General features: G+C 41.9%; 1 protein-coding gene across 7 annotated transcripts in view; it reads left to right on the top strand.

Annotated features, from left to right (window-relative positions):
* The window catches only part of LOC148387453 (receptor-type tyrosine-protein phosphatase S-like), a 55,200-nt gene that overhangs the window by 10,655 nt on the left and 30,688 nt on the right, over positions 1-13,857 (top strand). For 4 of the 7 annotated variants that reach the window (XM_088395670.1, XM_088395666.1, XM_088395671.1 and 1 more), the window contains exons 2-5: positions 470-662; positions 4,357-4,502; positions 5,212-5,353; positions 12,222-12,410. In XM_088395670.1, coding sequence (XP_088251796.1) covers positions 539-662; positions 4,357-4,502; positions 5,212-5,353; positions 12,222-12,410 — 601 coding nt within the window. In that variant the 5' untranslated portion in view covers positions 470-538. Of the gene's footprint in view, positions 1-469; positions 663-4,356; positions 4,506-5,211; positions 5,354-12,221; positions 12,411-13,857 lie in introns of all 7 variants that reach the window. The other 3 variants (XM_088395668.1, XM_088395667.1, XM_088395665.1) reach the window with 1 other exon arrangement.

Genomic DNA, 13,857 nt, shown 5'->3' with positions numbered 1-13,857 from the left:
AAATCGAATTACTTAAATCAGAGCTAAAGATAAATTAAATTATTATGACTTTTGAAGAGAGTAAAGCAACTTAAAAATGTATCACCGCAGCTTATTTCACGGTTCGCTCGCACAATGGCTCATTAATGCCGAAGCGGTGTGGCAAAATAACAATTTCAGCCTGGTTCTTGTTTTAGTTGGTGCACAGTGGTGCTTTTGTTCTGGTATTAGTTGAGTCAGGGCTGGCCCACACGAGTGCTTAATCCCAGTTAGAAGTGCTCTGGCTAAATCAAAAGACTTAATCCTGCATTAGCATGAATTTCCCTTTAATTTTTCTTCCAAGTGGTTTTCTCCACCTCTCTTTGAATATTTGGATGAGTCCCCTCTTGCCTTCTCGGTGCACTGACATTTCAGCCATGAATCAGAGATAGGTCGGCTATGTTTTTATTCCTTTTGGCTGACCGTCACGTATTTGTATGTGTGTCTGCAGAGTGCCTACCCCTGCTGAGTGAAGCCCCAACCATATTTCAGTCATCTTCAAGCAGCCGAAATTGGTACCATGCATTTGTGCAATACAGGCCGTGCACTGGTCCAGTCCAGAAGGCTCAGGACCTCCCCCCTGTGTCTCCTTCTGCATCTTATCATCCTGCTAATTAAACTCAACAGTCTTTCTGCAATGCCAGGTATGTATTTTTCATGTTATTCAAGCATATGTACGCTCGTTCATAACAAAAGCTAACTTTTGCCTGTTACACATATACTAATTCAGTAGGCCACGCCCCTTAAAGTCACATCCAACACACAATAGTCACAAGGAGATTTCTGCTGTTATTTTCTGTCAATCAAATATTCCAAAATTGAAACAGTGTAGTCATTGTTAGATTTTTGTTTTGTTTGTTTAGGTGTCAAATACCGGTCCAGAAAGTAAAAATCCTGCCAGAGGTAGAGGTCTCGGGAGCTATGTAAAAACAAAACAAAACAAAACAAAATAAAAAATGCATCACTACAAAACAAAAAAATAAACACAGAATTTGGAAAAAATAAAAAAGTAAAGCTGCAGAAATTCTCGCTCCTAGCTCTTACCGCCAAAATAATCGCCGAATCCAACAAAAATAATTCCCCAGGACCTTCACACAATACTCTGTCAGTTTATCTTCATTACAATTGGTTCCTTTTGTCTGAAACCTTCCAAAAATCTTGAGAACAGGCTGTCCTACATTATTTCGTTGCCATGGCAACTAAAGTTCTGTGATAGGGAGCACATCTCAGGAAATAGACACCATGTCTGGAAAGATTGCATGTTGACATTGAACTAGTCCGTCCGTCAATCAGATTTGAGCGTTCGCCGTCGTGTTACCTTCCAAGACAACCTTGCAACCATATCCAACCAATCGTGGCTGTCTCACTTCTGCACCTCAATGGCAGCTGCTGTATAATCAGGTGTGAATGTATTGTACCGTAGTGTGATCGTATAGAAGTGTGGGATTTGGCATGGTCGTGTTTGCACGTCTGGAAGAAAGCATGTGTGTGTGTGTGTGATATAGAAGAGTGAAAGCCGCTTTGTGAGTACATTGGAACTGGACTGCTGCTTGTTAATGTGTTTTGATAAGCCGGGAGGTCCCATCAGCATGTTTCTCATCATCCTTTTGATGACAACATTTGCACAGATTTCCTGCCTCAGTGGTCAGCTCACACACACATATATGCGTCCATTCACAAACACACACATGCATGCACTCGCGAAACAAACAATGTAAATGACATTTCTCTGTAAGGTATTGCTGTTGTAATGTTCTTTTTTATTTGTACGACTAATTTGAGACCACGCTATTGTCGCTGTCATATCATTGAATTATACAATAGATGGAATGTATCGTAAATATTCAGTAAAGATTTCCATAGCAACCTGTCAATTGAAACTTAGAGGCATCTCATGAAAATGCAGCAGAGAGAATACCAAAAATGCATATTTCATTTGTGAGGCATATAACCAAATATTGAATATTAAAAAGAAAAATCATTTGAATGATCAATCCTACATTAGCATACGGTTAGCATAATATGTTGCAGTAGTGGGAAAAAAAAAACATATATATATATATGAAAAATATATGAAAAATATATATAAAATGAGAGTAAATTGGCATTTGTCAAAACACACAAATGGAAAGAAATTAGTGAACATGACCTAAAGGCTTGTCAGAGCATTTCAATGTAAACCTCTGACATCAGTCAAATACATTTCTCTACAAGAGCAAATTGCAATTTGAAACAGCAGTTCTCCCTGGCCCGTCTTTCAAAAGAGGATGCATTTAATTTGAATTTACCACTTTAAATGGATCGTCACCTCCATTCGTTCCAATGTCGCTGGCTTTTGTTACCGCTGAGCGCAGACTCAATCAGTCACTTCGATCATCACGGGTTTAAAAAGATTCACAAAAGTAGGCAATTGGTGCAAGATTAGTCGACTTACTCTGGTGAAACAAGTGAAAGCTTTTATTAAGCGAAAGATCCCCTCATTAGTTCCTTATTTTCCGGCCAACGGCGCAGTCCTAAGTTTTTGTTCAGTGCAAATCCGGCCAAAGTCAGTGCCTTGCAGGGCTTTTCCCTGGCTTTAAGAAGAGGCTTAAGTGGTAACGTTGCCAGCGGGGTCGCTTTTGCAAGAGGATTGGTGTTGAAGCGCATTTAAGAGAGTACAGAAAACATTCCGGACTGTACGTAAAGCCTGTGAGATCATGTTGGAGCTCAACAAGGCATATGAAATTCAGACATAATACCGGCACAGAAACAAGGAGGTTGCAATTTTTTTTTTTTGTACTTTAGCAGGTTTTTAGGGGCTCGTCCCCAAGCCCCTCTCTTTAAGTTTAGTAGGCCGGTAATACGGTGCTCTTGGGACTTCCAATGACGGCCTTGAATTTGTTCTGATTGACTGCACTGTGCCAACTCCAGCTTTAGGTATCATCCTGTTGCGGATTGTGGCCAAGTATTAAAGGAGACCATTTCATTTTTGACATTCAGGATTTGCTTTATTATTTTTTCTTTATAGCACACAGCAGTTTGTGTGTGTTATTAGAAATAATACAAAAACATTCAAACTGACAATATTCATGTATTCTAAATACGAGTCAGAAATTGTGCAATGGTCTGATGAAAGAATTTCTGGTCACAGCATCTGCATTAGGTTCCAGAACAAGATGGCCTATCACCAGAGGAATACCACACCCACAGAGCCTTATTCATGTGGGAGTCTTGTTTTTCCTCCAGCTGGAACTGAGACTTTCGGAGGGGTGGGGTGATTTTTAAAAACGTTTCCGAATACATATTTCCCCTTGATTTTTGCCCCTTCCAGATGTGTAGGAGAAAGCTGAGAAGGAATTAAGGAGTGTCGATAATAGAATCAGATCCACTCAGTTCTTATCAACCTCAATAACAAGCTATAACCTCACATCTCAGAAAAGCCGATATTTTAGCAAGGGCTTGATTTTGTGAAAATCTGCAAACAGCCTTTTGCAATCCGCGAGTGATTATTTAATAGTTTTTTTTCTCAGTCCGTCTTCAGAGAATGAAGAGCGAGTCCACACAGCAGGACCTTAGCCGCCCAGACTTAGGGGAGTGGGAGGAGGGACTCGGGTTGCCATGGTAAGGGTCATCCTGCCTTCACCCTGATGGATCGCGGCGATTCTCTAGCTGACGAGGAGTTAAGCTGGCCACCATGGCAACAGTCCACAGGCAGATAGCAAGGGCTGGCTGCACGTTGGCTGTTTGATTGATTTGACTCACTCGCAAGGAAAAAATGGAGCTTCTCTACGATTGGCTCAATGGCCTGCTTGGAAAATTGCTGTTTTCGTGCACAGGGCAATTGCAGCACTTTTCTAATTCGGCACTCCAACACAAAGTATAATAGTCCCCATCATTCTCCTCCAATTCTCCCCTCTGGCTAAAGCAAATTAACAGTAATGTTGATAGACTGACTGAAATGCTAGAGATCTTACCAATGTACAAATCCTCCAAGGTGATACTTCTGCTGACAAATGGAACTATCTGTTATTAATACCCCCCAATTAGATGCTTAAATAATGCGCACTTACATAAGAGAGTCTTTGCTGCAGTTCAGGGCTCGACTGGCCCGGAAGAAGCAGCGTGGACGGAGAGAGCGAGCCGTTCCTCTAAAGCCCAACCCAATCTTTTATTTATGACCCACAGGAAGTCCTTCAGCGTGTCCTCTAGATGATACCCGGGAATTTAGCTCAACACAAGGCAGCACAAAACAAACTGTGACCAGTGCAAATTTGAGAGTGGTCAGGAGGGTGTTTATTGTCAGTCTCGGAGATCAACTTTCACATGAATGAGACTTTTTTTTTTCTTCTCTCCTCTCAGCTGGGCCCAAGTTTACCAAGATTCCCACAGACCAGATTGGTGTATCAGGGGGTGTGGCGTCGTTTGTGTGCCAGGCCACCGGGAATCCCAAGCCGGTTGTCTACTGGAACAAGAAGGGCAAGAAGGTCAACTCTCAGCGTATCGAGGTGGTTGTCACAGTGCGCAATGTGAAGATCATTTTGCTGCATGGCATGCACAGCTCTCACAAATAGTTTTTTTTATTATATTTATTTATATTTTATTAATATATATATTTTATTTGCTTTATTTTTATTTATTTGATTCTGCATTATGTTATTGGGCAGTTGAGGCCGACCCATTGGGAAATGAGATTAAATGAAGCAATCCGTGGCTTGCTTGGAGCGTTGAACAGCTGCAAATCATCACAGGCCAAATTTTTTTTTTTTTTTTTTTAGGAGGAAGCAAGGGAGATGGGGTTGCGGGGGTTGAAGCACAAATAAGCAACTTGTATGTGAATAAAGCTTTAGTATCTCCTTCATTTCATATCTGCATGCAACTTAAACCACGCTTGCCTGAAAATGAATAATTGATTGTAACTTGGTGCTATATTGCATTCCAAAGAGTGAGCCCAGAATGGTAAGTGTGACTTTGTGGGGTGTCTTGCCACAAGACACCAGTTTCCCGCAGGTATGTGTCGTCATGATGGGGTTCAAGTATTCATTATTATAATAAATGCAAAACCAATATTAAATTCATAGAGCAACTTCTACGGCATTAAAAACAAACAAAAAGACTTTACCCTGAGGCAAAAACATCAACTTCCAATGGTCTTGTTTACTATTGTGGATCCGGTTCCACTGCGATGAAAATAATGTCTTTTTCTGCTGCGTCCAGACCATCGAATTTGACGAAGGCGCTGGCGCCGTACTGAGGATCCAACCTCTCCGAGCACCTCGAGACGAGAACATCTACGAGTGTGTCGCACGGAACAGCGAAGGAGAGCTGTCAGTCACGGCAAAGCTGGCCATTATCAGAGGTGAGATTTTCTATATTATATTACTAGATACCGTATTTTCCGCTCTATAAGCACCGGATTATAAGGTGCACCTTCAATGAATGGCCCATTTTAAAACTTTGTTCATATATAAAGCGCACCGGATTATAAGGCGCATAGAATAAATAACTCAACGTTGTTCAAACGTTAATGCAATCACAATATAGTAACGCTCGAAATAGTGAAAACAATAACAATATATCAATAACTCAATATTGCTCAAACGTTAATATCACACAAAATAAACACGTAAAGCTTACTTTAATAAATTAGTCCTCATCCACGAATCCATATTGGGCCATATATAAGGCGCACCGGATTATAAGGGGCACTGTCGGCTTTTGAGAAAATTGGAGGTTTTTAGGTGCGCCTTATAATGCGGAAAATACGGTACTATTTTATTAGAATATTCACACATATTTGAACATTTCTGTTTCATATTTCTGAATCAAAACTAAACCAGCTGTCTGTACTGTGCTGGATTAAGATTTGGTCTGAGCAGGTGTAAGGTTTCGAATGAAATTGTTACGCCTTAATTTTTTATGTATTTTTAATTTTTTTTTAGTATTTGAACTTTACTGAGTGAGTACTTTGGCCAACTCTGGACAAAGGAACACATGGCTTTGGGTGTTTCATCACTCATGCAGGCACCTGGCTTCAGTTGTTGTTCCCCCGTCGCCGTCAAGAGCCGGGGCCAAGGCTCGACCTCTGCATGAAGCTGTTCTTTTTATAGTCGCATCAGGCTCGCAGGCTATCAGGCCTGCTGCATCCCAGCGTGCCCCAATCACTCGCAAGTCTTGGCCAAAGTGCTGGTTAATCACTGGTTCACAGCCTCCTCGGAGGAATGTTCCCCAATGTGGTGCTCCAACACGCTATGAACTTGACTTGCAGCTGTGAGCGCTGGCCATCTGCCCAGCACAGCAGCAGCAGAGGACAAAGAAATGGGAAGGGGTGGCCGCTAGAGCGACTACACTCCATGAGAAGAAAAAAAAAAAAATCAGGCGGATTAGACTTGAAGCTGGCAGACAACCCGTATCTGCCGGCGGAAATTGAGGAAGGGAGGGGAGGTCGAGGCGAGGTGAAGCACACTTGCTCGAGGGTGAAGAAACGGGTGGTGGCGTGAGTCAAGTGAAACAAAAGAGATGGAATGGGAGGAAGAGAGAAAGGAGGGAAGAACGGAAGAGAGGGCTCTGCTGAGTGATGAACAGAAGGTTGGCCCGGCCGTCCCTTGGCCATCTGTTAACCGGGCCCATCATCTATGTACACAGCCCCAATCTAAAAGCCATTACCACATGAACTTCACCTGAGGGGGGGAAGGGGGGGGGGGGCTCTCCTGGAGCGTGTGCCTTGTTTATGTTTGTGTTAACTTTCATCCAAATGAATTCATCATGACATCATGATTTGATTCGTCCTAATCTCTGTGTGCTTGCAATTGTGAGGATGTCAACAATATTCCACTTGCAAATAATAATATACTTTACCAATATTATGAAACGTAATATTAGGATGCCGCGCAGTTCTTCAACTACATAACAAATAAAACAAAAATATAATTTCATAAATTTGATTAGTCTCTGAACAAATAGTCAGCATTAATATATTTTTGAAGGCGGAATCTATTAGTGCTCGTACTGGATTTCAAGATGACTTGATGATTTTTTTTTGTTGAGCAGTCTGCATTGTTAAATAAGATTAAAAAGAATCTTCGAAATTAAATTAGTGTACAGGTAATGTTCTTCTGGTATGATGTAATTACGTTGCAAAACAATAGACCGGCTGGATTCAATTATACTGCTGTGATTTTAAAGATGCATGGTGACTGCAGACAAACATTAGTGGAGGATTTTTTTTACGTATGAATGTTTTATGGGATGAATCACAATACTGCATGCAAGTATTTTGGCATGACCTTCACCCTCATTGCTTTTTAATATAAAGGCTTAACGGCTTAGACTTCACGCCACTTTAAAGGGCAGGATATGATAATCACACCAACATGGGCTTCCGTGAGGCCACTTGTTGCAAACACGATATGGATCTACTTGGCTTCTAGATATTCATCTGCATGAAGTGTTACGTCTCCAAAAAAATATCGCATGAAATTGATTCACTCCAGAAATCGCCACTGATGTCGCAAAGATGCTTGTGGCTATTTGGTGTGGCTAATGGCTAGTGGCTAAGTATTTTTGTCCACTACCATGCTTCATGTCAGCATTTCGGATCATGGTTGAGCATCACTAATAGCAGCTGGTGTGGTGCTTGAGGTGGGCCTCAGGATGTGGTTTACTGCTCCATAGGATTGCTAATGGACGAAGATGTGGCAGTTTATCGTCATTCAGCTCTTGGATGTTACCTTTTCTGTTCCATTACCCACACGCTACTCATTTCCAAATCACATTTCTCTCACTAGGCTTCTTATAGCCCACAGCAGTTCCTTTCTAATTCCTTCTCATGGTGTTTTATTCATTTTTTTTTTTTTTTTTTGCAGTCATCTATCTCCGCCCCGACCTCGCTGTCTGTCCGAGCTCACTCCTCGCCCCGCCCCGCCTTCACTTCCCCTGCAAAGCAAGCACTTCTATACACATTGCAGTCATTTCTTTGAGCCTTCAGGAAAGGTGGATATCTGCACTTGTGCAAGTTGCAAAGCCTCTAGTGGGCGAGAGCATCTCATCACTGCAGCGGGGTGTGTTGTGGCTGCGTGCGAATGCGTCGACTCCTCGAGGAGTGGAGGTTGCTTTGTGCGTGTTTGCTGTGCGGGTGGTTTGTGCGGTGTAATCCTGATTACACTCACTTCACAGTGCCCCATTTTTGGAGAAAGGGAAGCATGGGGTGAGGGGAGGCTCAGGGTGAGGAAAGAGAAGGAAAAAGATGATCTGATGGCACCATCAGCATAAAAGCACTCTTCGTATGACAGACAGTCGGGTCAAATCCCAACTCCCCCCCTCGAGCGTTTGCGCTAGGCCGGCGGCTCAAGCAGCCAAAAAAAAAAAAAACAATAACAGTCAAGTCATCCTGCAAGAGGATTACACTCCTTGAGTGAAGAAACATGTGGCTGGGTTTTACATTTGTTTACTTCCCTTCCCCCTTCTTCTCCGTGCATACGATTCTCCACGCATGAAAGTGTGCGACACGGCCAAATTTGATGTGTGTGTTGAGAGTGGCGAGCGGAAAGCGAGCCTTGTAGATGGAGGTGACTCGCGGGTCTTCTTTTTCATTGTGTTGTGTGGTGATCTATTCTCATAAAGGGCCATTAGCATTTAAAGTGCTCCTCTTCAGTCCTTCTGCAGTCTATAGGAGTCAAAGCATTAGAGCCTCTGAGGACGACAGATTATTCCCGAATCAGACTCCCTGCGATCGGCTTTTATTCAAGGCTCCTTTCATGCACGTGGGCCATTGCTTACACAAATGAACTGGAGGAAGAATAGGCAATGGGCCGCTCAACTTGGTGTGTGTGTGAGGGATGGAAACAAAAAGGTGAGGCAACACGGGAGAGGAAAGCTGGAATGGTGTTTTGTGTGTTTGCATCATTTGCATCAGGTCCTCGACTCCGTGTGTGTGTTCGCTGCCAGTTCCAGCGCGAGTGTCGGCGTAAGAATGAATTTGCCCAAATCGGGTTGCCTTTGCCGCCTGTTTTTTGGGCACCCGGCCCGGATGTCCTTCTGTAAACATAACCGGGCCAAAATGTACGTGATGCGCACAAACATAAAGCTCTGGGGAACAATGCTGGCTGGTCTTGCCAATGTTGACACGTGCTATGTTTATAGACCCACTACCCTTTTTTTTTTTTTTTCCATATGCTGCCTTATCAATTTAACCAGGGGATGAAAAATAAGCTGGACTTTTTTCACTGCAGTGTTTGTGTCTGATAAATGATTCATTTTGTGAAAAGCGTGATCAAGGCCATGCCTGCAGTATCTATTTCCAGCAGCCGCTGACTCACCCATGAGGCTGGCTCGATACCTGTAGCTCCCACATCCCTCTTCTCCTTACCAGTCATCTGGAACGAAGCATCCAGTAGCTGAGATATGTGCATTATCTGCAGAACATGCACGTATACACATTGTGTAGACTTTTTATTTTGTCTATACAGAAATAGTTTCTAAAGAAAGAAAGAAAAGAAAGAAATAGTAGCAGCAATAATGTTTGTTGTGAAAGAGATTTTCCAATTGGAAATACTGGAAATTTAATAAATCTATTCCTGTCATTATATGTGTACATACGTGTATATATCTATTTATTATATATTTATATATATAATATTTATACATACATATATATATATATATATATATATATATATATATATATATATATATAATATTTATTTGAGGTTTTTTTTGTTTTTCCTTGCCCTCTTGGGAGTTTAAGATCAGTTTAAGATCAGGGGATGTTTGAGAATATCTTTCATTTTTCACATGTCCTGAGTGTTGTTGTTAGTCACCTAAATGTTGAACAGAGGCTGTGATTTACCGAAGTCAAATTCCTTGTTTGGCACGCTCAAACATGGCGAATAAAAAACTCTCGAATCTTGAATCTTATACATATATATATATATATATATATATATATATATATATATATATATATATATATATATATATATATATATATATATATATATATATATATAATATTTATGCATATAATATTTATACATACGTACGTATGTATGTATAAGTATTATATATATAAAAAAATATATATATTATTTATACTTTATACTTATATACACACACACACACACACACATATAAAGGTCACAATTGATAATACAAAAAAAAAAAAAGAGCCGTCCTGACCCTTCCACAGTGGTGCACGGTATTTAACAACTAGGGAGTTCATGCAAATTATAGTCGACCCCGAGAAAGAAGGGGGATGGATATTGGGCGGAGGGCAGCAGATGTAAGGCGGAGCATATTTGTCACCTCAGGGGAGCATTCTGACCTGCCTATCGATATCCCTGCACTTCCCTCCCTCCGCTTTCGGCATTCAGCTGGATCATTAGCATTGATCTACTATATTGTGTGATATTTGGGATAGGTGGTCCACACCCTCGATTCTTATAGTCTATATCGCTCCACATAAGATATGAGACTCATTACTTTTGCCTCTCGGTGTCATTTCTCTCTTCAGCTATCAGCAGCGGCAAATATTGGACTTGGTTGCATGATGAATTTTAAAATTGTCAAAAAGATTGGAGCTTTATTCCACCGCAGCAAGACGGCACGTCTGTCATGTGTTTAGGAGGCAGGAGGTGACGAAGGAATCGGTCAAGAACAACAAGCAGACCTATGACGTGGCCGCGGCCGACATTTCAGCAGCTTGTGTTGTCCTTCCGTCTAAGAGACTCCCGTAGGCTTGATTTATCATCCAAGGAAATTGCCACTGGTAATTGCTTTTTGGCTGTGGGAAAGTGGAATATGTAATTATAGGCGCAGGTATGGGGGAGGTGTCAGAGTGTATGTGCAAAAGAGATATCGGCTAAAAGCGCAAGGAGAGTAGGAAGCCGAGAGAGCTGATGGATGCTTGATTACGTGTCTGACCATCTGGATTGCTGTCATCGAGATGCTTAATCCTATTTACTTGAGAGCCTGTTTGCCTATTCGTATCTGTGTGGAATTGGAAGCAACTACGATCGGGTGAGTGGGTGGGCAACCCGCCGACTCGGATGTCTCAGGTTCCAGAAGTAACAACAATGGATGGCAGCTTGGGTATGGGACATTTTTGTCCACTTGAGTCAACAATTCCAGGATAGGTGGTCTCAATTCTTTGCCATCGGAATATCAGTCCAGTTCCACCAATTTTTATTTTCTGAATCTGGATGAGACACTCCTGATGACCGCAGACACTCGGCCTCGTCGGCAGCCTCACAGCATAATCAGACATCCAGAAGCATGGCCACTCTTCCGAGATCGGCCTCTCTTAATAGTCGCTGCATTTAAACAATTACTGCTAACAAGTCCTTATTACCCCCACCACGCCCTAGCCTTTCTCTTGATCCTGGCTTCTAATTGCTACTGCTGTTACCGAGCAGGTCTCCGCATAGTAATTAAACAGGAATCATTGCAAGCACACGTCGTGAAACGCACAACAGTTCAATGTCGGCGCCACTGTAGACTTGTGTTTGTTTCCAGGGAGGAGGTTGTGTGCAGAGAGCGTCTATGTGTCCTTTTGCAGTTTTCTTTTTTTTTTTCAGTAACTCTCTAACCGATTGGGCGGTATGTTTACCCTCCTGTAGTGAAGGCCCGTGTGAAACACGGAGAACCTTACTGCGTGTCTGCCCGCCTACTAAATCGGTTAATGACTAGCTAGCTGAGGAGGGAAAAAAAAAAACCTGCGGCTTTAATGAGGACGGATATAGTGGCCCCGCTGTCTTTGCTAGTATCTCCTCTTTCAAGCCACTGCAGATGTGATAGGCGGGGAACAGTGTCTCTCACATCACCATGTTTGTGTGGATGGCTTATGTTTCTCCTCTGAGGGAGACAAGGGAGGATTCATGGATGGATGGATGGATGGATGGATGGATGGATGGATGCGTGGATGGATGGGTGGATGGATGGATGGATGGATGGATGGATGGATGGATGGATGGATGGATGGATGGATGGATGGATGGATGGATGGATGGATGGATGGATGGATGGATGGATGGATGGATGGATGGATGGATGGATGGATGGATGGATGGATGGATGGATGGATGGATGGATGGAGAAAAAGTCCTGTCCTGTTGGCACTACGCATTTGGTCCTGCGCTAGGGTCTATTCACGTCTCGTCCATTCACATTTGAAGTTTTGGTTCTCATTGTTCTGATAGATGCTTCTTATTTATTTGCTGCATCCCCTCCAGAGGACCTGTTGCCATTTGGCTTCCCCAGTATCGATATGGGCCCGCAGCTGAAGGTGGTGGAGCGCACAAGGACGGCCACCATGCTGTGTGCCGCCAGTGGAACGCCGGACCCCGAGGTCTCCTGGTTCAAAGACTTTCTGCCCGTTGAACCCAGCACCAGCCGAGGCCGCATCAAACAGCTCAAATCAGGTGAGAAGTGTTCCAGTATATTTTTCAAGCCTTTTACCAAAAAGCAAATCAAACTGCATCTGAAGCTTAGCAATGCTATCGTATAAATTCCCCATTGCTCTAAATTTTGTGATTATCCTGCTTTATTTGTGATTATGCGGAGAGATTACATGCCCCTCTCTGACGCTGTGGGGATTTGCAACCTTTTCAAAGCCAATTTGATGAATTTGCTTCATTCAGCAGCCAAGGGGAAAGTCGTTTTTAATCAACGTTTGGGACTTCCCGTACTTAACAGGTGCCTCACTCTACCCACATCATATTTTAACGACGCAACTCCGATGTGCCGCAAACCAACTCATGCCTCACAAACTCACTAAATTAAACATGCGTCACAGAAACAGCTCGAAAGTAAAGGATAGGAAGTCAGGTGGATTTTAAACCGAAACGATGCGTTTGTTATCTAGCGTTCACGTCAAATGAAAGGATGTTTGCTTTTGGAGATAAGCGAGAAGGTTTGTATTGACAGCGAGATCGAGAGATGAGCATTTTGCACTAAAGACAGTTTGCTCAGCTTTGTTTGTGCTCCTCTGCAGAGACCACACAGTCTCTTCTGGAATAAGCAGACAAGCATTCCTCAGCTATTTTCCCCCTCAGCTGTCCTCGGGGGTAATGAAAGTGATGGTGTGGCAAAATCATTTTGCTGTAGCTCAAACCCACGTTGTCCAGGCTCGTCCGTGCCGCCGGCCTCGCTATCTCGCCGCTTTCTCGCCGCTTTCGGCCGACATGCTTGGCTGATCACCGCTGCCCTTTTGTCAACCTTTCATTTGCAATCTCCATTTGGACCAATGTGGTTTCACAAACATTTTTTGAACAACGGACCTTCCTGGTTGTCAAATGATTGGCCCGAATGGATGTTTTGGAAAAAGTCTGGGGCATCAGTCTCTTCTAAATTACATGGGATCTTTTTTTTTCTTTAATTTTTCAATCAAGGTCGCAAAATTGCTATCATGTGCACAAAATGCTAATAACTTGTTTTCAGATTGTTTTTGTAGCACAAATTAGTATTTCCTATTAAACTTAGTATTTTGTAGCTAATATATATATATATATATATATATATATATATATATATATATATATATACACGTATATACAGGACTGTTTCAGAAAATTTGAATATTGTGATAAAGTTTTTTTCTGTAATGCAATTAAAAAAAAAAAAAAATGTCATACATTCTGGATTCATTACAAATCAACTGAAATATTGCAAGCTTTTTATTAATTTAATTTTTGTTTTTTAATTGCATTACAGAAAATAAAGAACTTTATTACAATATTCAAATTTTCTGAGACAGTCCTGTATGTATTTAATTATATATGTATTTAATTCTATATTCATTTATATTCATAGATACATACATATTCCTAATGTCAGTCAAAAAGCTAAATAATTTGATAATTCCAATTT

This window comes from Syngnathus floridae, chromosome 14, assembly GCF_059516105.1.
Source record: "Syngnathus floridae isolate MCC-2025c chromosome 14, RoL_Sflo_1.0, whole genome shotgun sequence".
In the NCBI taxonomy this organism is placed as follows: domain Eukaryota; kingdom Metazoa; phylum Chordata; class Actinopteri; order Syngnathiformes; family Syngnathidae; genus Syngnathus; species Syngnathus floridae.
Note: the sequence above shows the minus strand (reverse complement) of the source record. Positions and strands in the feature narration are given on the sequence as shown.